The sequence below is a fragment of the Dendrobium catenatum genome, unplaced genomic scaffold (genome assembly GCF_001605985.2).
Source record: "Dendrobium catenatum unplaced genomic scaffold, ASM160598v2 fragScaff_scaffold_99, whole genome shotgun sequence".
NCBI classification, from domain to species: Eukaryota; Viridiplantae; Streptophyta; class Magnoliopsida; order Asparagales; family Orchidaceae; genus Dendrobium; species Dendrobium catenatum.
The window spans coordinates 31049-55888 of record NW_021318561.1 but is presented as its reverse complement, the minus strand read 5'-3'; the positions used below and the strand labels follow the sequence as shown (position 1 = coordinate 55888).

Below are 24840 nucleotides of genomic sequence, written 5' to 3'. Positions count from 1 at the left end.
AATAAGAAAGTTGATCCAAATGAAACCTAAATCAACTTATGATGCAACTTTTAATAAAAATAAAACTTAATATATATATATTAAAGATATCAATTTTAATAAAAAATGATTCCACACGGCTCTTACGAAAATTCTTTATTGATATTCTAATCTTAAGAAAATTATTATTTTTATTTATTTTACTAATTAATAAATAGCATATAGGCAGGAGTTTAAAAATAGGAAAATGCCAAATGTGTACTTGAAGCTTAAACACCACTAAACCGATGCATTTAGGCCATTTAAGACAAATTCATACACACAACGTATATACATAGACTCAAATTCTGAACCTCTTAGTTGGAAGCTAACTTCTTAACCCAAGGAGAGTTGTGTCGCCCGCTCTCTTTCGCAATTATCCGCTCTCCTGAAGCGTCGCCATCGCCACCTTCCGAAAGGATTCCGGCGATCGATCTGTTTCCTACGTGCCGCCCTCTGATATAGGTGCGCATTTTATTGGGCAATTCGAATCTTATAAATTGTCGATCCTAGGTCTAGGGTTCGGTAAAATTTTGGAATCCATTTTTCAGCGTCAACGGAGAAGGTTAGGATCATCCTGCTAGGGCTCAAAATTGGCAGTGAATCTCAGAGTCGACGGACGGCTTTGCCTCACGACGGAGAAATTCCAGCCGGCCTGCACTCCCGGCTCCATCCTATATGATATGATCTCTATTGCTCGAATTGAAGAAGAGAGATCGGACCTCGTTCAACAGCTGGTAAGGTTTGGATCTCGCCAGTTCTCTCGATGATCTCTAGCTAGGTTTCGCTGGCTATAATTCCGATGAGATGGAAAAGGCAGGGGGAGACCTTGGAGGCGCGGGAGGAGACAACGTCTCGCGGTCCAAGTCGGTGTGCGAGTCAGTGAATGGCTCGCATCGGTATGTTATCAAGGGTTACTCCCTGGCGAAGGGGATGGGGCCAGGGAAGTACATGACAAGCGATACGTTTACGGTGGGGGGATACCAGTGGGCTGTGTACTTCTATCCAGATGGGAAGAATCTAGAAGACAATTCGCTTTATGTTTCGGTTTTTATAGCGCTTGCCAGCGAGGGAACCGACGTGAGGGCGTTGTTTGAGCTCACATTACTTGATCAGAGCGGCAAAGGGAATCACAAGGTGCATAGCCACTTTGATCGGGCGCTGGAGGGTGGCCCTTACACTCTGAAGTATCGGGGGAGCATGTGGTGCGTTTGTTTTTCCTACTAGTGTTTTAATTCTGTTTTATTGTTATGAGCTCGCTGTTCTTTTCTTAACCATATCAGAATAGCTTTATTTGGATTAGTCGTCATTTGATTTAGCTCACAGTTCCATCTCTCATTTAGTTGGATTTGTTGACACCGGTATTCTTCTGATTATTATTAGTGCTCGCTTAGGCTATTCGGTAAAATCTGAAATATTCCTTTCTGTAATTGTGCAGACCACAGTTTTATGTAATGGGTTATGTACTGTTGAACTTGAAGGAAGATACTTCATTTCCGATTACTATTTCTTATGGTTTTGATGTATGAATTTTTCTTAACCCTGGTTTTGTGATTAACTTTTACAATTTGTATTTGTTTTAATGCCCTTTCACATTTCTTTTTTTATTTTGTGGTTTTTATTTGCATTCTCTTTTTATCCAGGACAGTCTGCCGACTGCTTAACAATTTAAGTATCATGTTTACCACAAGCCATTTTTTGCAAATGATGTTTTTCCGGTTTTACCTTTCAGTTTATGAGTTTTGTTCTTGCTAGATATGAAAATGTGAAAAACTTATGCCATAGTTTTTGCAAGAACCCAATTGATTGATAGAATTAAATCAACATGTTTTACACATCTTTGATAGTAGACATTCACATGCAATCTAAGATATTTGTAAATTTTTTCTAGAGCTTTAAACATTGCACAGACCATTCCATATGTATATGATGTTGTTGACATCAAGTAAATCAAACCAGCATTGACATATATGCGCATACAGAGAATGACACAAACTGTAATTATGAGAGGTATATATTTATATATAATGTGATGAACTCCTTACTTAATTACAAGCCTTCTACCCACAAGTTAAGAAAAACCCCCATGCAAGATTAATCAAACTTGATCAAACCCAATATCAATTGGTCAACATGAATGAACACAGTTGAGTTGGACTGTCGGGAAAAAAAAAAAAAAGATCCTAGCCCATGCAAGGCTTAGCCCATTTAGAAGGTTGTGTATGCAGTCTTCCAAAGTTTAATATGCATATCTTCTATGGAAAGGTTGTATATATAATCAATTATTGTATATATAGATCTCGAGGCAGTAGGATATATGATCCTGTGATCATTTTTATTGTTGCTTGAAGTTATCAAAATGTATGCATGTTGGTAGTCCGAAAGTGTGTCTACGATGACCCAAATCTTGATTTCGGGACCACAAATGATAAATCGTCATTGTTAACTACCAAGTCGATTTCCAACAAATGGGAGGTTGTCATTTTTTACTTGAGTCAAACTTTATGTCATAAGACGTCTAAGAAGTTCAAGAAGGCATAAGAGTAGGTCTAGCTGCAAATTCCCCTTGAGAGATTTTTTCCATTTCTGTTTTGGCACTATTTGTCATTGGTTTGCATGGGTTTTTTTAAGACCCCATAAAGCTTGTGGTGGACAATAGAGTTGCTTATGCTAGCCTTCATTATTGTGATTGAGGATGTCATCCTCTCTTAGGTGCTGTCATTAGTTGCACAACTTATGCTTACTCTCTTGGCATAGGGGTAGGTGTCCATAAGCCTTACGCAATAACTTCTCCGCAAGGGCTGTGTAGAAGTGATTCCATTATTTGTAACATTAAATGCATGACGGTTATGAAAAATGCTAAGAAAGTTAGCAAAGAAGAAACAAAAGTTAAAAAATATCAAGTAACAAGATAAACAAACCTCATGCTTCTATGAAAAGATAATATCTCTTGGAATTCTCCAAGTTTCATGCTTGATCAATTATGAAAACCTCGAAATGGATAAGAGTCCCCCACATCCACAATAATATTTATGATTCATGTCATTAACTCTATTACATGCTTCATAATTTTCATATTTATAGCTATAATAAATGAAAACGACTAACATATTGCTAATAAATTAATAGCATTGACTAGGACAGTACTAATAAAAGAAATTTAACATTCACAAAAATAAAAATTCAGAATTTATGTCAACATCAGCATTCTTAGAAATTAACCAAACATCATACTGTAAGAGGTTTAGCAACACATTCGAGGAGGTGAATATATTACATTCATGAAAGAAGGACAAAATGTAGATAAGGTGCATGAGCTATTAGAGGAACTGTGCAAGAAATGCAAATAAGATCTCGAAGAGGAGAGCATTCTTCAAATATTAACGGGCAAGTTATGGCCTTGTACAACTATATGGCATTGACTTCCATGTTGGAATAGTTGGTTTATTGTGTCAGGAAAATAAAAAAATAAAAAAAGTTTAGGGCTGATAATTTCATAGATGATGTGAGGCGTACCAAAATCCCAAAACCAAGGATGAGTGAAGTGAACACGAAGAATCTGGTTAAATTATTGTGTGTCACTTATGTATTATGTTCTTTGTAAATATTTGCTTATTTCACATAATAAATGGTTTAGGTATTTTAAATAGTAAAATGTTGGTTTGTAACAATAATTATGGTTCACAAATCAAAAGTTATGGCTGTTTTATTCCTAACTTCTCCTATTGTGCTATTGCTCTCATTGCTTGCATTTTCCCTTGCATTAGTGGTCCTTCTTGGGTTGTAAATGAGTCGAGCCAAGCTGGAGCAACCCAGAACTTGAGATTAAGTTTGATTAATTAATCGAGTTTGAGTTCAAGCTCGAGCTCAAGTTTAATTCTAAGAGTTCGGATTGGCCCATGAGCCGACTCATTTATTAATAAAGAGAGATGATCATTCTTATTCAAATAATTATTATAAAACCTTGATTAAAAAAATAATAAATTAAATATGAAATAATAAAAAATCACTAAAAATAAGGAAGTGATACATAATTTTATAAATTTTAATAATTTTATTGTAAATTATTAAAATTTAATATATTATAATCATATTTAATATTGGTAATTTTTAAACAAGTTGACTTACAAGCTAACAAGTTGAGCCAAGGCTACTTCAAGCTTGGCTTATTAACTTAGCTCATGTTTTATTTATCAAGTCAATCTTGAGTCAGCTCACGAGTCAACTTGACTCAGTTACACCCTTAGTCCTAGCTCCCTATGCATCATCTCCATGTTTTAATCCCATGTTGTTTGGTAGTATGATGGTAAGGAGTAACTTTGCCCTTTATAGAAGCCTTCTTTAAGGTAGGATGGGGGAGTAATAAGAAAAATATTAGCAAGCATGTCCTCTTATCTATACTTTATAGTTTTGTCTTCATTTTGATTAGCATTCTTATTTATGCCATGCTCAACTTATCTATTAATACTTTATATTACTTGAAACTTTGATTCATATAACATAGTTGATTTAATAGTAAATTTATAAATTTGATCTTCAAGTCTCCATAATATTACCTCATAACTAGTGATCCTAAGGTTTTCCATTTTAACTTCCTAATCTTAATTTTGGAAGTTATATTCTCACCTAAATCCGTATTTTTTATGCAATAAAGCCAAGATGCATTACTTTATATTTCAATTCTGCTGATCGATAATTTGTAATATCACGCCTCTAAAATTTCATATATAATACTTAATTTTATTTTAGTAATTATAAGCCTTTTATTCTTAAAACATATACTCAAATATAAGTTTTGGTTTAATTACATATAATTTTCATTGATTTTAATACAAAGAATATTTCTTGAAGAAAGAGTTTTTATTAGAAGAAATTTAAATGGACATATTGATAAAGCGATAGAAGACTTTAAATACTTTTTTTGTGGCTATGGATTTAAAGCTACTAATAAATGTAGTAGTATAATATTAGTTTTTTTTTCTAGCTTATTACCTTATAATTGCAAAGTATGCGCTTGGAGTGTCAAAAGAAAAAGCTCTTAATAGTAAAAATAGTTGATGGCGGAATCAAAATGTGCAAGGAAAGATAAAAAAATAAGAAGTTTTTTTTTTAAAATTGGTTTAAACGTAAAAACTCTAAAAATTGGGAAGGATATAAAGAGGCCCATAAGTAGTCTAAGAAAGTAATATGTGATGCAAATATTTTAACTTTTAATAATTTATATAATAGATTCGATACTAAGGAGGACAAAAGATATATTTAAAAGTTAGCCAAACAAAAAGATATGAGTAGTAAGAATTTAGTTCAAGTGAAGTGCATTAATGATGAATATCAAAAAGTGTTTTTATTTGAAGAGGATATTCAACAAAGATGGATAAGATATTTTGCTAAGTTTTTCAATGAAGATTATGAGAATATTGTTGAATTTAGTGACTTTAGCACACTAAATGAAAATAGAGATATTTATTTTTATCAGCATATTAGTAAAACGGAAGTTAGAGAGGCTTTAAAGAAAATGAAGTGTGAAAAAACTATTGGACCTGATGATATTCTAATAGAGGTGTGAAAATGCCTACGAGATGAAGTAATTTACGAGATTTTTCAAATTATAGAGTAATTAAGTTAATGTGTCATACTTTAAAACTATTTCATACGTTATATCGTGATACTAATGTTTCTCAAAATCAAATTGGATTCATGTTGTGTAGGTCTGCTATAGAAGCTATACATTTATTAAGATGTTTGATGGAGAAGTGTAAGAGAGAATAAGGAGGATCTACATATGATATTTATTGATTTAGAGAATGCATATAATAAAGTTCCAAGCGAATTGCTATGGAGAGTTCTAGAAAAGAAAGGGACTAATAATGCTTATATTCAAGTCATTAAGGATATGTATGCATGAGTTTTTAATTATTGCAGAGATGAGATCAGGTGGATGAGAGGCTTTACTCTTTAGAGACATGAAATAAATCAAGCAAATATGTGAAAATGTTGAAGATCCAAAAGTGTTTTTCTTAGAAGAGTATATTCAATACATGTGGATGAGATATCTCGATAAACTTTCCAATAAAGGTTGTTAGAATATAATCAATTTTTATTGCCTTAGCACCTTAATTAAAAATAGAGAAATTTATTTTTATTATGATATTACTAAAATTAAAGTTCGAGAGATTTTAAAGAAAATGAAATGTGAAAAAGTAGTAGAATATGATGTTATTCTAATAGAAGTGTGGAAATGTTTTAGGAGAGAAATTTTTTTTGGCTTACTATACTTTTTAATATTATTATGAAAATTAAAAAATGTTAGACAAGTGGAGAATGAGTGTTTTGGTTCTTATTTTTAAGAATAAAGGTGATGCATAAACATGTGCGAATTATAGAGAAATTAAATTAATGTGTTATATATTAAAATTATGGAAGAATAATTGAGCATATGTTATAACTTAATACTAATGTTTTTCAAAATCAGTTTGGATTCGCGCCTGGTATATCTATTGTGGAAGCTATACATTATTTGAGAGGTTTAATGAAGTATAAAAAAAGTGAGGAGGGTCTATATATGATATTTATAGATTTAGAGAAAGCATATGGTAAAATCCCAAGATAAGTTCTCCAAAGTTTTAGAAAAAAAAAAGAATTAATAATGTTTATATTCAAGTCATTATGGGTATGCATACAAGAGTTGTTATTTGTGTTTAGACACAATGTGATTTGACCAAACAATTTTCTATTTCAATTGGATTACATCTATGGTCAATTTCAAACCCGTATCTTTTTGTTTTATTCATCAATGTTCTGACAAGACATTTGTAAGACCTTGGTGTATGCTCTTTGTTGATGATATTCTTCTTGTTGAGAGTTCATAAAAAACTTGAATTATGAAGGTCAACCTTATAGTCTAAAAGTTTTCATTTGAGTAGATCTAAATCGAATACATGGAGTATAGTTTTAATAGTAATAGATCTAGTGGTGAGATTGTGATATTATATGATTAAGTCTTCAAAAAGAGTGCACATTTTAGATATCTCGGATCTATTGCTCAAAGAAATGGTGAAATATATGGGGATATTATTAAAAGAATTCAAGTTGGATGGTTGAAGCGGAGGATTGCATTTGGCATGTTGTCTGATAGAAAGGTACCCCTCAAACTTAAGGGAATCTTTTATAAGATTGTGGCAAGACCTGGAATGCTTTATGGTGTAGAATGTTGGCTATTAAAAGAGAAGTATAATATTAAGTGTATTGCAAAGATGAGGATGCTTAGGTGGATAATTGGCTTTACACTTAGACATAAAATGAGAAATGAGTATAAACGTGAAAAGTTTTGAGTAACTCTAGGGGCATATAAGATTAGAGAGAGTCATCTTAGATAGTTTGGTCACATAAAACGTAGATCTTCCAATGACCCTATTAGAAGATTAGATGTATTAGATTTGGCCTATGTTAAGAAATGTAGAGTTAGGCCTAAAAAGACTTGATTAGAAAGTATTAAAAATAAAATTATTTGTTAGATTTAAATAAGAAATTGGCTCTTAATGCGACACAATGGATTCATGTAGATAACCCACGTAGTGGGATAAGGGCTTATAGTTGTTGTTGCTTAGGAAATCTATGATCATATATTATCGTATTGAATTTAAAATATTCTTTGTAAGTATTTTCATAACAAATACCAAATGATACACACTTTTTGATGACTACATTGTAAAACTATTACGATTATGAACTCTTTGGTTAGTCTCTTATTAGTTAGCATAATTAACATCACATGACATATCTTTAATTATTTTAATATAGTTTTGATATACCTTTTTCCTATGTGCACCAAATCAACTTTCATTGTGCTCAATCATATGCCATCTTAAGTCAACAAAATCATATGAAAACTTTTAGCTTTCATTATTTTTTAAATTATTTACCTTGACACAAAAACCATGTTTATAGTGGATTTTGCTGGCATCAAGTTGGATTGTTTATGTTTTTAAGTCAATGTTTCAATATCCTTCGATCTACCTCTTTTTCTTTCTAGTCCTTCACAATAATTTTATTTCTCTCTATTTATAATTTTTTTACTACACATTTTTCAGTTTTGCAAACTCTATTTTTCGTTATGGAAACTATACATTAATTGAGATGTTTGATAGAGAAGTATAGAGAGAAAAAGGAGGATCTACATATGATATTTATTGATTTAGTGAAAGTATATGATAAAGTTCCAAGAGAAGTGCTATGGAGAGTTCTAGAAAAGAACGGGGTTAATAATGCTTATATTCAAGTCTTTAAGGATATGTATGCCGGAGCTGTTACTTTTGTCTAGACACAAGGTTGTTTGACCAAGTATTTTCATATTTCAGTTGGATTATATCAAGGATCAACCTTAAGCCCATATCTTTTTGCTTTAATCTTGGATGTTTTCACTAAACATTTATTAGAGGTTGTACCTTGATGTATGCTCTTTGCTGATGATATTCTTCTTGTTGATAAGACTAGAGAGGAGTTAAAGGTAAACTTGAATTATGGAGATTAGCCTTAGAGTCTAAAGGCTTTCGTATGAGTAGATCTAAAATTGAATATATGTAATGTAATTTTAGTAATAATAGTTTTAGTGGGGGGATTATGACTTTGGGTGATCAAGTCATTAATAAGAGTACACATTTTATATATCTTGGGTCTATTGTTCAGAGTGATGGTGAAATAGATGAGGAAATTATTAGTAGAATTCTAGTTGGATGATTGAAATAGAGGATTGCATCGGGCTTGTTGTGTGATAGAAAAGTCTCCCTCAAACTTAAGAGAAAATTTTATAAGATTGTGGTTAGACCTGCAATGTTTTTTGGTGCAGAACGTTGGCCATTAAAAGAGAAGCATAATATTAAGTTAAGTGTTGCAAAGATGAGGATGCTCAGGTGGATGAGTGACTTTACATTTAAAGACAGGATATGAAATGAACATATAAGTGAAAAGGTTGGTGTAGCTCCAATGGAAGATAAGCTTAGAGAGAGTCACCTTAGATAATTTGATCACGTAAAACAATAGCCTTATAATGCCATAATTAGGAAAGTATATGTATTAGATTTGACTTATGTTAAGAAGGGTAGAGATAGACCTAAAAAGACTTGGTTATAAAATATTAGAAATAACCTTTTTTTATTAGATTTAAATGAGAATTTAACTTTTAACAAGGCACAATGAAGAAAAAAGATTCATGTAGCCGACACTATATAGTGGGATAAAGGTTTGATGTTATTGTAAACTTGATTTTCCACTGTCATATACTCAATAGATGTTGCTCTCATTATTTCTCTCAATGCATTCTCGTATTTTCACCGCTCAATCATTTTGGCTCATTTTAGAGTAATTGATCAAAATTGTTCTTAGACCTTCTACTTTGTCAACTTTGTGTTAGACTGGTCCAGGAGGGACCGGTCCAGCACAAGGGACCGACCCTTGTTTACTCTAGGCGGAAGCCTGGTCCGACCCCATTGGGGTCCAAGGAATTAATGCAAGGAGGAGAGGGAGGCTGGGAGAATATTAATTAGAAAATAGTTCATATTGAATTCAAAAAGGAGAGGAAAATAAGTAAGGAAAGAGGGCTGATTTGGGAGGAAATTAAGGGAGAGCTATTTTTGTATTTGATGTTTATTGTATGCTTTAAGTAGATGCATATTTTTGGATTTTTTTTTGCTGTGGTTCTTTTCTTGGAGGCTTCCTAGCATTGTCTAGGTTGTTTGGGAGAGTAGATCTATCTCTCGAATTGTAGATCAACTATATATTGTTTTCTTATTGAAGTATTAATACAAAATCAGCCATCGTTTTGGTATTTCTGCATTTTTCTTTTTGTTTATTTCTGATTTTTCTTCCAAGGCACATCAATTTGATCCGGAAGTTTTTCATAATTCAATTTAGGGTATATTTGGAAAATTTGCATTTTTTGTAAATATATTTGTGAAACTATTGTAGGAAAAATAACTATATGTTCTTTTTTAAAAATCAAACTTATGTTTTTAAAGTCATTACAGATTAGCAATTCTAGTTATAAAAAGCAGCTTCCCAACACATAAATTTCTAGAAAACAACAAGAAAGCATCAAGAAAGTGGTAGCCAAATAGAATCGTGGTTTTAATCTAAAATGCTAAGTAGTAAAAAAACTGTCTCAAACAAACTCTTAATCCCTCGACTCATCAAGTATAAACTAGTTTGATCATACTATCGATTTTGCTATTTCTTTGAACATAATTTGGTGGAGGAAGCTTTCTATGAGGACATTTTAAGCTTTTTAAGGAAAATCTTACTACTAAATATCAACTCAGATTAAGGGATTTGATACAAAAAGGTCCAAAAGCCCTCATAAAAAGTTTCCCTCAACTGTCGATAAGGATCATTCAATTAGGTTGGGTAGATGTCTCCTATGTCTAAGTAGATTGGGGACTGTGACAACATTAGATGACGAAATCATGGGATATTGAATGGGTTCTTCATCATTCCTCTCATCATTTGCTTTAAGTATGAAGTAGTAATTTCAATCCTTTATCAAATTGCTATGACCATACGCTAAGCATTTTGTGCCTATCTAAGACTAGCTATAATCGAAAGTTCTCTCTCATCACCAGAGGGATGATTAACAATGTATTCTTGCATTTATATATGGGTTCATTTGAATCTTGTATTTTAGAGGAAGAGCTTGCAATGATTAATTTGAGATTTTGATGGCATTTCAATGACATTATGCTTGTTTCCCTTTCTTGGTGCTCCATTCTTTCTTTGGAGGGACCTTTATATAGGAGGTGGGTTTCTCTTGCTCTCAGTAATGATTAAAATGCTGAGAATAGAGGACTTAGGGAGCTTGGCACTAGCATGGGATCACATCTAATAAGGCAAGTGCAGGAGATGCCAACATGCATGCATGTGGTGTTTAGCATGCCATTGCCCTGAGGCCTGGATTTGGGGAATCCAAACTTACATTTTTTTATTCTTCTTCTTCTCAAGATGAGGTCCTTTGATGTATGCCTTTTGTAATTAACACTAATAACTTGTAATACTTCTAGCGAAAGAAGTGACAAATTAGAATAATGATAAAATTATTGAAAATATAAAAGGCTTGGAATCAATAGAATAAAGATCGAGTGTATAATATGTGATTTCATTGGTATAATATTGCTAATTATTAGCCAGTATTACTAAAAGATAAAATTATACTTAAATTTGATATGTTCAAATATTTTGGATTTATCATATAAATGATGTAGAACTGAAAACTGGGAGTGAAATATGGAAATATTTCCTAATGTTTATTCTCAGATTTTGGAAACCAATTAAAGGGGTTGGCTTTAAACGTTTCAGCTAACAAGAGGTGGAGTTATTTCTAAACAGAGACATTAGGAATTAGGAAGAGTTTCCTAATCCAAGCCCAAGAGTGATGGACGGCAGCAGTAATGAGGTTGTGAGGGGCATTGAATGTGATGTTTTAATGCTCTTAGATTTGAATTTAAAATTCAATTGAATTTAGAATTCAAATGAATTTAAATTAAGAGTTATGAAAGTGAGGCAATAAATCAGATTTTGAATTTAATTTCAAATTGATTTCAATAAAGCAATTTCCAAAAATAGATGAACTAAATTAGGAAAGAATTTGAAATTTGAATTTGAATAATTTCAAATTCAAATCAATCCCTAAATTAACCCAACTAAATTAGGAAATCCAAAAGGGGGTGGAGAGGAAGGTTCGGCCAGCGGCTAATGGGGTGGAGCCGGCAGCATGGGTTCGGGTATGGGGGGATTTCGGGTGGAGGTGAAAATCCGGCGGCCAAACGGAGATGGGGAGGAGGAAAGATGACATTATGAATACGACTGCGGGGAGCAGTAAAAGAAACAAAATAAAAACAAAGATAAGATAAAAAACGAAAGATAGAAGATAAAACGAAAGAGAGAAAATAAAAACCGCGAGCCTCGGACTCTTCCGAAGACTGACGGGTGATTCGGTGCCCTTCTCCATGGGGGACTTCAAATCACGAGCCCGGGCCCATCCTGCGGCTGGTGACAACTTCGATTCCTTCCCGTATAAATCTCACTCTCGTCCTCTCTCAAGAAGAACACAAGTGTGGAAAACACAAAATTTTCATATCCATTAACCATCATATTACAATAGCTTAAGGCCCTATATATAGGCCATAACATGAGAAAATAAAAAATTACAAAAATGCCCCTTGGGCCATAACACTCAAATAAACTAACCTATGGGTAAAACAGAAAATAACATAAAATAATAGCTAAAATTCATAAAATAAATTTTAAATAACAATTTAAATTAGAGCTGTCGATTTACGACGCCTTCTGTGATAGATGCGCCAGATCTTCGTGCGGATGTCCGCATAAATTAAAGAATGGAGATATAATAAGTATTCCTTAGATGTCTTGTCCTATTCTTTGAGATGAGTTAAAAGGCTCTTGAAAGGTTTTTTTTGATATAAAAGCAATGGTTAGGTTGTCTTCATTATGTCTAATGCTTGAATCCCACAAGTTCAAATCATGAAACAATTTTTTATCAAAGGAACCCCATTTATAGACCCTTTTTTTTCTAGCATTGATTGAGAAACTAAGATATAAACTATTCATTTATAGTCTAAAGGATGCCATAAGCTCTCATTACTTGAAATTGGAAGCTCTTTTTAGGTTGGGATAACCACCTTGCTAGAAATTATAAATCTATTTTCTTTGGCATGATATGTGATATATGTCTTTGCTTATGAATGTTCACTATTCTAATTAAAATGTTAGTGTTGACAAGTTATTATGAACTCCTTCCTAATGTTACCATTACTAATTTTCCTCCTACTTTAGATCGTTTGGTCACATTAAACGGAGGACACAATGGCGAAAAAGGATTCATGTAGCCGACCCCTCATAGTGGGACAAAGGCTTGATATTGTTGTTCTTGTTATTTTGTTAATATTCTTGACTACTGTCAATAACAAAACAGTTAAGAGCTTCATGGAAATGGCCAGTTTTACCACGAATTCTTATTAGAATTTGCAAGATTATGAAGTTTAACATCGAAGATTATTGTTTCTAATGAATTTGATGTTCTTTCAAAAGTTAAAATGTTCATCTGGTTACGTTTTAATAATGAACATGTTAATGAGTACAACTTCTGTAAGAAAAGTTGGAAATGCAACTTGCTACTTTCATTTTACTGAGATGAAAGCTTCTAAAAATCTCATTTCATCTGGTTACCTTTAAAAACGGACTTATTACTGCATACAATTTCTGTAAGAAAGGTTGGACTGTAAAAGGAACTTGCTACTTTCATCATGTTGAGATGGAAACTTCTAGAAATCTCTTTCTTATTTGTCCACCCAAACATAATATTTGGCAAAACTTTTGTAAAATTTGTAGTGATATGACCATTCCTTAAACAATAGCATGTATGACATATGAAATATTGCACTTATTCAAGCTTCAAAAAATGGTCTGGACAATTGCTGCTTTTTCTGTCATCGGACATATCTGATTGAAGTTTTGGATTATTTCAAGCAAATCTTCTTCTCTGATGACCTCCTGCTGTAAAATATTTTAGTCCATTTTATTCTGGTCATAAAATCTTTTTCCTCCTGGAGGGAGACAGTATACCTTCATAGTTGATCTTGTAGGCTTCAGCAGTCAAAGTTCTATGCTGTTGGGTGATGACGATGAAGATCAAGATGGTACTTCTCAAAATGCTTCCGGTTACTCTTGGATGGATGAATTTAGCCTGTTAGATGACTTGAATATGGCTAATGCAGTGGAACAAAAACCTCAAGTAGATGGCATGGTGCTTTGCGGTCAGGCTTGATTGCTAATCTTGATCCTGGGCAGTCACCAGTTTGAATATTTCCTTATTTCTGCTGGCATTTCTCTTGATCGTCATGATGTTTGAACCATCTATGTTACTCTCGGTGCATCTTTCTGTTTTCCTGCTGTTGGTAAACGTTTCTGCTGTTGAGCCTCTGTGTAGAGTGCTTGCCAAAAAAAAAACAATTTTCTGCCTTTTCATTCATAATAAAAAAAGTTGATTAAAGATAAGTCACTTCTTAATACCAAATTTTATTGTTAGCGTAATAAACTGTACTAAAGGTATGTCAAGTATTATATTGCATTGTTGTTTGTGTTCATGTAATCTGGTGTCTATTCTTTTGATTTATAGTTAGTGACGTTTTCAGCCCACCCTTGACATATCTCCAGGGGTTACAAAAGGTTTTATAGAAGAACATCCTTGGAGGCATCCGATTACCTTAAAGATGACTGTTTGGTCATGCAATGTACCGTTGGTGTTGTCAGGAACAATCTTGTTACGGTGAGGCAGCTCACAATTCCTGTTCCACCATCAGATATGGGATATTCTCTTAAGGAGCTGCTTAAATCTGGCCTTGGCTCGGATATCATTTTTGAGGTTGGTGATGAAACATTTAAAGCTCATAAACTTATTCTTGCTGCTCGTTCTCCAGTGTTTAAAGCCCATTTTTTTGGGCTAATTGGGAATCCAAATGTGGAGAAGATTGTAGTTGAGGATGTGGAACCTCCTGTTTTCAAGGTATCCTTCTTGTTAGCTTCAACTAAGGCATTTAAATCTTGTTGTCTTATTTATTACGTCTCCTTCATATTCATTTTATTAGGTTGTTGAAGTAGTTTTTATCCGCTGAACTTTTGTTTGTTTGTAATTTGCTTTGTATGAACTGAGGTCACCTTTCTTTCTTTTGGATGCTATACTTTATGTAAAGCTCCATGTTTACAAAAAGTGAAGCTCCATGTTTAGGTATTGGCAACTCTTTTGCTTGATTATCATTGATCGTGAGTGCACGCATACGTTGGAAGGATGTTGTAATATTTACTGCAGACTTTTCATACTTCAGTCATGAATTGCAACTATCACACGTCTTCCACGAGCACAAGCATTGCACATCAATTAATCATCATTCATAAGTGATTTTTTGCTCATTTTTGCGTGTTGATGTAGGCTACCAGTTGCATTGCATCCATTATTGGTCGTCAGCTATTTGTTGTTGACTGCATATAGATTTGTATATCCATCTACATGCTAACACCAACTATCGAACAACGCTGCTTTCATCACTAGATGCTTCTTGCACATGTGGGCTGGCAGTAGTTAATGCATATTTGTTCCTTTTAATTACGAGATTAAAGTGTACCAGCTTGATAGCTACTTGAGTGTTCACTGCAATCTCCTAGATGTGTTTGTAAGGAAGTTATTACACTTGCGTTATGTCCACCATTATTATTCATTGGTAACTTAGTGTACTTGCTTGTGGTAACACTAGTTGTACGCGAGATGTTGATGTTAACAGCATGAGGTTGCTACATTCATTGTCTCTTCAATCTACAGGTTGACTGTTGCTTGCATAGCAAGTTCTTCATTGTTGCATGTAGGAGATATGCTTGTATTCTTTTGTAGTCGACTAACATCGCTTGCGGGGTATTCTTGAGATATTTGTTGTCTATTTTTTCGTTATTTGATTGCAAACATATTGTTGCATATCCCCATTACCACTCATGGATGGTTCCTTGTATGTATTGTTGTTTGACATATTTGCCTAGAGTTTTGTTCAACATAGGTTCCTCAATTGTTCATTAATGCTTGAATTATTATTTAGCATTGGTATTATTAATTGTGCATTTTAGAAATTTAGGGTCCAGTTCCCTATTGTGCAATTAGAATCAGGTCCCCTATAGTTTGCTTGAGTCATGTGCAAGCAAACGTTGGAGAGAGAGAAGTGCAAGCTAGATATGTACGTGAAATTCGGAGACAGTGAGTTCAACTATATGAATGGATCTAGAGGTGACGGGTAGAGGGATTCGAACGAGCTGGGAGCTTGGCGGATTTAGGAGGTTCGGACGGAGCTCCACAATGGGATCTGCACAATAGTAAGATCCAGTGGGAAGTGGAAGAGGTGTTATGGCTTTGTGGCATTTTGGTTTGGTTGCCTGGAGGTCGTGATGGCTTATACTGTGCCTTGTTCGAATGAAGGTGGAGAGAGAGAGAGAGAGAGAGAGAGAGACTTGCGATTGGAGTTGGACACATAGATATCGCAATGCAAATCGTGGTTTGTGAAGAAGATTTGGTGATGTAAAACATATGTGAATGGAGGGTGAATTAGGAACTTGCACGCTTGATCTAGAGAACAATATTATTTAAAAGCTTTAAGCGATAAAACGACGAGATAAAACACGAAAGTGGTGTCATAAGTTTAGGCTAAGTCACATATATAAAAGTTAAAACCACAAAAGTAATCAATTACTCTTAAAGTTGCATGCGAGATAGGTTTCAACAATGAATCCCTACACTAACAATAAGATTAGTCACTACAAGATGATCCCTCACTCAACTCTTCCAACTTCTAGGCTTTAGCGGAGAGTATGACATGAACCTTTATGAATCACCTATAACCACAATTGAAAAGCGACTAAGAGATTAAAGATTTGGAGGAGAGTTTACCCAAATACTCAGAGAAAACGAAGCTTCCGGTTTGATCCCCAAAGCACTGGAGGAAGAGTAAGCAGCGATGTCAGGGTTCGGGAACCTTGAGGAGGGCGATCATTGACTTCTTGGACAACAGGGCTGCAAGAGTAGGCCACCAAACTGAGTGGGCAGCAACTGGGAACATGTAGACAGCAGCATGTGATGATGGGAAACCTCTTTTGGCCCTCAAAGACTTCCCACAACAGTCCAAACAGCAATCTGGGCGGTGGGACAGCAATTTGCTACGTCGGAGTAGTCTTGGACAGCACAAATGACCTATCGGGAAAAGCCTGGCAGCAGGATTGGCCGGCTGTAGCTCTTAGACGGCACAAATGGCCTTTCGGGAAAAGCCTGGCAGCCGGATTGGCCTGCTGTAGCTCTTGGACAGCCATCAGGAATCTCCCTAAGAGAAGGGAGGTGGGGGGCTCGGGAGGGAGGAGGTGGAGAAGGGGGCGGCTAGGGCTAGGTTAGGATTTGGTGCAATTATTAGAAATCTGAAATTAATTTCAGATTAAGTAAAATTGGTGGGATGAATTTGAATTTGAATACAAATTCTAATTGTGAGAATTAAAGTGGATGATAGGGAATTTAGGGGGAATTAAATGGGGAGCAATTAATGCAATAGGAGATAGAAAAGCCCAATGAAGGGGCCGGCCATATAGAGAGAGGAGGGAGGGGATTTGTTTTAATTAGGTGGGCCCCAATGTTTAAGTAACTAATTCAAATCAAATCTGAATTTTATTTCAGATTTAATTTAAAAAGAGAGGTTACCAAATGTAAGTTTTAGCATTAGGGGAAGGTTGGCCGGTGGTGGAAACTATGGAAGAAGACGGGTGTGGAGGGAATTCGATGCAAGAAGAAAAATAAAAGAAAAAGAAAGGTTTGAGAACCGCAAACTTTGGAATCCACCAAGATTGACGGGTATTGCTTTTGCCCCACTTGGGCCTCTCCTCTCACGAACTCACTAAGAGATCATCCCAAGAGAGAAAACTTAGAACTCACAAAGAGATCCATAAGCACAAGTTAAAAATTTCATATTAATCATCATCTAGTACAATGCATGAGACATCCTATAAATAGGCCAAAATAAAACAAAAATTAAAAGACATAAATGCCCTCGGGGCTACAATATCAAATGACCACCCCTAGGGGTAAAATGGGAAAACATGAAAGCAAAATAAACTAGTACATAAGACACATTATAGCCGTCGATCTTCCGATGTCCTCATCATTTGGAGGTCCAGCGGAGGGGGCGTGCGCGGGAAAAAGAGTGAAGGATTGAAGGTTGCCTAGGGTTGACGTGACTAGGTCGGTCGGAGGAGTCGAAAGGTATCAAAGCAGGATGTTGTGAATGACTTTATGGATCGAGCGGCTTAGCAGTTGTAGGTCTTTGATCAAGCTAGATGTGCAAACAGTAGAGAAGGCGGGCCAGCTGAGAAATGGAGATTGAAGTAGAGGGTATGTAGGAGGTTGATGGTCAGAGGTGTATGTAGTATGGAGGCGTGAGGAAGGTCGGTGGGTAAAATATGGTAATCGGCTGGGTCAGAGGGAAGTTGACACAGGCGGTAGCTGGGGTCGGGGGCTGGGATTCTTGTGTGAGAGAGGAAGAAGAACAAATGACGAGTTTGTTCTCCTTTTATTAATCGCAAGCAGAGGAGATAATGCGAAGGTATGGCCAAACATCTTCGCCGATGTGCAGAGTTAATGCGAGCACGAGATATGCGGGATTTTCTGGCCAGCAACTTGCATTTCGGCATCGAATAGGTACGATGATTTGAGCTTTTTTCTGTATTCCGTATATAGGTCAACATGAGTAAGGCTAATAAATGAATAATTATCTCTTATAAATTTGGTGTTGTCGCAATATAAAAGTTTGTTTCTTTATAATGTTATGAGCATAATTTGAGAGAATTACACAACCCAACAAGAAGATGCGGAGGAAAAGGTGTACAACATCATTAAAAATAAAGACTAAGAAGATGTTGAGGTTGATATTGATGTCCCAATCCCAGAGCAAATAAAAAATATTGCTTAGAAAATGAAGTTATTTTTAGACTTAATATTGAAGACATCAACAAATAGAGGAAGTTATTGGAATTTTAAAATAGCTAGATGTTCAAACACAAATTTTGATGCAATGTAACATCATAAGGCAGCCTATAAGGATTGAATTTGAGCTTAATTTTACTTGGTTTGAACAATGTTAAAACAAGCTCAAATTCATGTGATTAATTCCTAGAAAGGCTTTGGAGCTTGTTGAGTCTAGGGATGCTCGAAACTAGGTTGTTAATTCATCTTAATTTGTTTGGTTCAACCAAAAGACTAATCTTGAGTTGAGTCAATTTGAATATATTATGTTTATTAAAAGGATTGAAAACTTTGAACAGAAATCAAATAAACACCAAATTTACCCAACCCAATACAAGAAGCAAGCAAGTCGTGTTGAATTAATGCTAATCCCATCAAGTGTACTTGATTACGTAATTCGAACGCATCATCCCAAAAAAGGCAAGCGAAGTTTGATATTAGAAATTAAATTTTAATAGAATTTAAAGAGAATCCACTTTATTAGGTTGGTAAGCTTGAGTTTTTTCATTTTACTTAATCCGACTCAATTTTTTAAAGTCTTTTATTGTGCTGCCTTGAACTTGTTTTGAATCTTACATATGTTGACCTGAATCTAAATTCCTCTTGTCGGATTTTAGTTTGATTAGTTTGTTGGGTCTAATATTAATTCTGCTAATTGGTTCTAGATGTCCCTATTATTGCATTCATTGACAAAAGACACAATCAGTTGCATCATGCTAATAATGACCTCACCATTCTCCATGACTTGTAGACGAACATCCTACTCATTTTATTCACCAATGATAGACGCGCTGCTCTTTGCAAGCAATTGACAATAAGATGATGTTTAGAGCTGCAGTATGTGACTGTAATTGCTCTGTTGATGCTAGCTGGACACGTTGCAATTTGCATTGTTGTCATCTGGGGACATTGTTGACCCTTCCATTTGTTTCCTTTGTTTAATGTGCACCCGATGCATATAATTACCAATATCGATGCTTATTGTGTCACCATTCTCATGCCGGAAGCCTAAATTGAAAAGAAGTAATAAAATCCTTTCTTTGTTCAGAGGCGAACTAATGAGGACATCAGCAGGAGATTTCGACGCTTCTACCATCGGAGGAGTCGTAGATCGACGGCTATGATTCAGAGTCTCTATTTATGATGTATATATGTATTTCTTTTATTTATATTTCAGTTTTACCATTGTACCTCTGTGAGGGATTTCTTTTATGTTGTAGCTCCGAGGGCATTTGAGTCTTTTATTTTTCTCTTATTGTGAAACCTATATATAGAGGTCTTCACTATTGTATGAATGAATGAATGATTATTTAATGAAAATTTCAGTTTTGAGCATTTGTTTCTTATGAGCTCTTGAGAAGAGAGAACCCTAGGAGAGGGCTAAGCATCACCCGTCAGCCATCGGTAGAGGTAGGGCTTGCAGTTCGTACCCTTTTATCTCTTTGTTCCTCCTTCCTCTTCCCTACAACAGCCGGCCACCCTGCCTTCAACCCCTACCGCCGGCCACCTCACCCCCTTTTCCACCTCAAGCCGCCGGCCCCTCCTTCTCTACCCCAACTGACGACTCTCTAGCCTCACCGTCACCCCCACCCCTCCATCGAACATAAGTCGGCTCCTCCTCAAGTCGTCGGCCTACCAATCCCAAGCCCAAACTGCTGGCGTACCCATCCCTATCCCTCTTGATTCCCCTTCAATTATGTCATTAATACTTTCCTAATTTAGCCCAACTCCTATTTGGTAAGTTTCCTAATTCAAATTCAAATGAATTTGAATTTTAAATCCCTTCCTAAATTGCCTACGCCTATTTTGCAGATACCTTAATCACCTAAAATCTGAAATTAATTCAGATTTGATTCTCCAATCAACAATTAATGCAAGGGTCCACATACATCGAATGTGGACACCTCTTTTCCCACTTCTGGCCAGCCCACTCCCTTGCTTTTTCTCTCTCCAATTAATTCCCCTATATTAATTACACCCATTAAACCCTCACTTAAACCGCCGGCCCCTCTCTCCAATCCCACCTAATTAATTTCCCCTCCACCTATACTAAAAGCCAAAATCCAAGAGCATCATCTTTTAGCCCTAGCCGAAATTCCCCACTCTCCACTTCCACCTTTTCTTCTCTCCTCTACTACTTCATACACCTCCAAGGGTTAAGCTTTGCAAATCGGCAATGGCCGATCTTGAAAGAGACCATGGCTTCGAGTATAATCCTCAATGACGAATGGGATATTCTCTAGTGGTTTGATCCTCACGTAGCTAGATTTTCAGAGCTTAGATGAGCGCAAAAAATTCACACTCCCATGGTTCATGGAAGTCTTATCAGGAAAACCTTTAAGCTTAGTTATCTCATGGGATTGTTGTAGGGGTGTCAATTCGGGTCAACCCACCGGGTTCGGGTCGAACCTGACCCGACCCGTATCTAAACGGGTCAACCCGAACCCGACCCGTTTATAAAAACGGGTCGGACATTTCAACCCGGACCCGACCCGGCCGGGTTGACCCGACCCGACCCGCGACCCGGCAGCATTCTTCCAATCTCTTTTTTTTTTTTTCAAATTTAGCAAACGTGCTCTTCAAAATTGATCCCACCTTGAAGCGACTGGAGACAGTTGTGCAGAAACTTGATAAAATTTCAAGTGTTGATACTTTCCTTCATCTTGTAAAACACGCAAAGCAGGACGTCAGAAGCAGCAGCTTTAGCTGCACGGAGCTCGTGAAACACAGAAACAGGATCCTTGCCTAAATGATCTCATTGGGCGGAGCAAGGAAAAGGAGCTTGTTATGGAGTGGCTGAGGAATCCATCAAATGAGCATCGGGGAACTCATTTGTACAGAATTTTTTTTATATTTTTTTTAAATTAAACGGGTTTTCGGGTTGACCCGGTAACCCGCCGGGTCAACCCGACCCGACCCGTTTTATCAAACGGGTCAAATCTGTGAACCCGAACCCGACCCGTTTATCAAACGGGTCGGGTCCAACCCGGATTTTCCGGGTTGGGTCCGGGTCGGGTTGTCGTGTCGTGTCAAATATTGACACCCCTAGATTGTTGTTTATTTGAAAATATTCTTCTAAAATCGGTTCATATTGAAGTACCAACTGGAATTGCTTGATAAGACTTCTTCCCCCTCTTCTTGGACTGTCCTTGCCAATGCATCTACACTTAATTTCTTTAATATGCTTATATGCTTTTTTGAAACTACTTAGTAAGTATAAATTGAGGACTTCTCTTTCTGCTTTTTTGTCAGGCCATGCTTATCTTTATGTATTCAGATGAGCTCCCTGATGTTGTTGAACTGAGCGGGTCAATTTCAATGTGTTCTACAAATATGGTTCAACATCTATTGGCGGCGGCTGATAGATATGGACTTGAGCGGCTTAAACTAATATGTGAAGCCAAATTATGTGAAAAAATCAATGCTGATACAGTAGCATCTACAATGGCCCTAGCAGAGCAGCATCATTGTGCGCACTTGAAGTCCGTCTGTCTGAAATTTACTGCAGCTAGAGAAAATTTGGAAGGTTTGACTTGTTTCTCATATATATTAGACCAGCACCGTCCTTTTTATGGCTGCCCATACCTCTTATTATTTTGTATTATAGGCGTAACCACTTTTTTGTTGAACAAAACAATGGCTTCATTAACGTAACCGGAAATGTTTCAAGTGTTTACAACTAATTTAGGCTAATTTCTTAGGGGCTTCAAGACCATCTAGGAATGCCTTCCAAAAATATTGCTCGATTTGATTATGGTATCTGAATTGCAATGAGCAGAGCTAGATGAATTTTGCCAGTGTCTTGCATTATGATGTTTTTAAGGAAATCTGATGCTTAACATAGTACTAACAAGTTAGTTTGTACAGACTATGTGGTGTTTAAAGCTGATGAGCTGTGGAAGCAAATTATATTTGAAGTGAGTTTAAAGCTAAGTTATGCTTGTGAATTGTGATGATATGAGCTTCTGGGGAATATAATGACTTACACATAATCAGGCTAAATTAATATGCTAATCATTTTTTAACATTTAATTAACCTCGTTTTAAAGTTAATTTACAACTCTGATTATTAAGTAGTTATCTACTTAGACTAGTTATTTTTATTTCATCATGTTGTGTTTGTTTTTCAAGCAGTTGAAGTATATTACTAATTAAATTATTATCCTAATATTTAATTAGTAATTAATAGTCTTTAATATCAGATTAAACTATTAATTTATCTTTCAACGTTAGTTTTATCATCTTACATTTATTATTGGCAACTAATGTGGCTACAATGCAATGCAGAAAATAACTAAAATTCATTATGCTGAATGTAACTAAAATTCAATATGGAAGTAAGCTAGAATGCATTGCAGAAGGAAAGGAAGTTCACCTATGAGTGTATGGGACTTGATTCCTAGTGTGAATAAAGACAATAACGAAGTTGTATTTTAAATACTGAATAAGAGTAGTGTTAACCTAAACAAGTCTTCTGAACCTTATAATTGTAAAGTGGAGATCTAGCAAGCTATACAAGGATATCTAACTGTATGGGAGTTGACACTTATGTAGGCGAAGCATAGTTAAGTGCAGTTTGAAAGTTCGAATAGGTTGTTAGACCTAAAGATTTGCCTCAAGGTTAACCAAGGCAGAGAAGCCCTTACAATAACCTCTCTTCCACCAAACCCGGTGCGGTAGAGTACCGTCGTCCTTTCTCACCCTCCTAGTGATGATGGAGTACCAACATCTTTTCTAATCTTCCTGATGACTGCAGAGTACCGACGTCCTTTCTCACCCTCCTGGTGACGGCAGAGTACCGGCACTTCTCCAAAGATCTTCTCTCAAAAGTCTTGAAAGAAGTAGGGCAGAGATTTGAAGAAACTACAAAGAGATTCTCATATTTGGGCAACCTTGTGAATCCTTCACGAATTTCACTTGCAAGATCTCTCTATCCTCACTCCCAAACACTCTCACTCTTACTCTCAAGAGAAAATTAGCAGAAGAAGTTTTGACAGTCAGTTTTTAGTACCCATATATAGAAAGGACAAGAAAAACCGTCCAGAAAATTGAAAATTTCAAGTTGGACGTACTTGGATCTTACAATGCAATCATACTTCATATGTACGAACAGTTCAAAAAACCCTTGTACGATCCTGTATGAACTTATTTCGTACTCTGGCAGTCGTATTTATAAACTGACATCGTACTGTACGAACAGTTCAAAAATGAACAGGTTCATCCTGTATGATAATGTACAAACCCATTTCGTAGTCTGGTCGTCGTCTGTACGAACCCTACATCGTACAATACAAATTATTTAAATCAAATCATGCTTCGTATGGTACGAACATGGATGAGCCATCATACTTTGGACGTCGTCTATACGAAACTAATTTCGTACAGCACGAACAGTTCAGAAAATGGTGAGTTCGTTCGGGACGAACTGGTACGTATCAATTTCATACTCTGAACATCGTTTGTACGAATCCAACTTTGTACAATACAAATAGTACAAAAGAAATTTCCAAGGCATGATTGATTAACTTCTTTCTGGAGGAACACTCAGGTCAAATCGTCAAGTACGATTCAAGAATCGTTCAGTACGATTAGTTTTAAAAATAAAATTTTTGACTCACTACCCCAGTGTGTGTGCGCACGGTTACCCAATTACAATCACACATTCTCTCAGACTAAAAAATATAGAAAAAGGTACAGACTTCAATTACAAGAAATCATAATCTAATCTGTCTTGAAGTCTTCGGCAGTCTGGAGTATATTTTTCCGGAAATGTTAGTACACACAAACAATACAAGCACAGCTTTTTCAATATGTGTTAGGAGAAACAGTAATCAACATAATAATATTTTGGTATCATCAAAAATTCACATGATATAAAAGCATAGGTTTTAAAACTAAGTCGCAACACAGTTAACCTCTCTAGCAATTCATCATCTTTTTTATCTTCTTCCTTCCTCATAAATCCTCTTAGGATCATGAACTCTCTCACTAGAGAAGTCCTCTTGGGTGGAAAGTATCATAGTTGCCACATACTCAATCTTTAACAAAACATTTTATAACATGAGGAAATATTAAGACAATGACCACTTAATATAGACTAAAACAAGAGTAGTCTTATGATGCACAGACACGGCGACACGGATACGACACGACATGGACACGGGACGCGTCAATTATTCAAAATATAGGACACGGACACAATATTATAATTTTTTATATTT

At 35.6% G+C, this 24840-nt stretch overlaps 1 protein-coding gene across 2 annotated transcripts in view; it reads left to right on the top strand.

Moving 5' to 3' along the window:
• The first annotated feature begins 329 nt into the window (after positions 1 to 329).
• The window catches only part of LOC110096128 (BTB/POZ and MATH domain-containing protein 3), a 29489-nt gene continuing 4978 nt past the window's right edge, over positions 330 to 24840 (top strand). Inside the window, exons 1-4 of one of the 2 annotated variants that reach the window (XM_020821900.2) lie at positions 330 to 483; positions 570 to 1223; positions 14239 to 14587; positions 21872 to 22145. In XM_020821900.2, coding sequence (XP_020677559.1) covers positions 826 to 1223; positions 14239 to 14587; positions 21872 to 22145 — 1021 coding nt within the window. In that variant the 5' untranslated portion in view covers positions 330 to 483; positions 570 to 825. Of the gene's footprint in view, positions 1224 to 14238; positions 14588 to 21871; positions 22146 to 24840 lie in introns of both variants that reach the window. The other variant, XM_020821901.2, reaches the window with a different exon arrangement.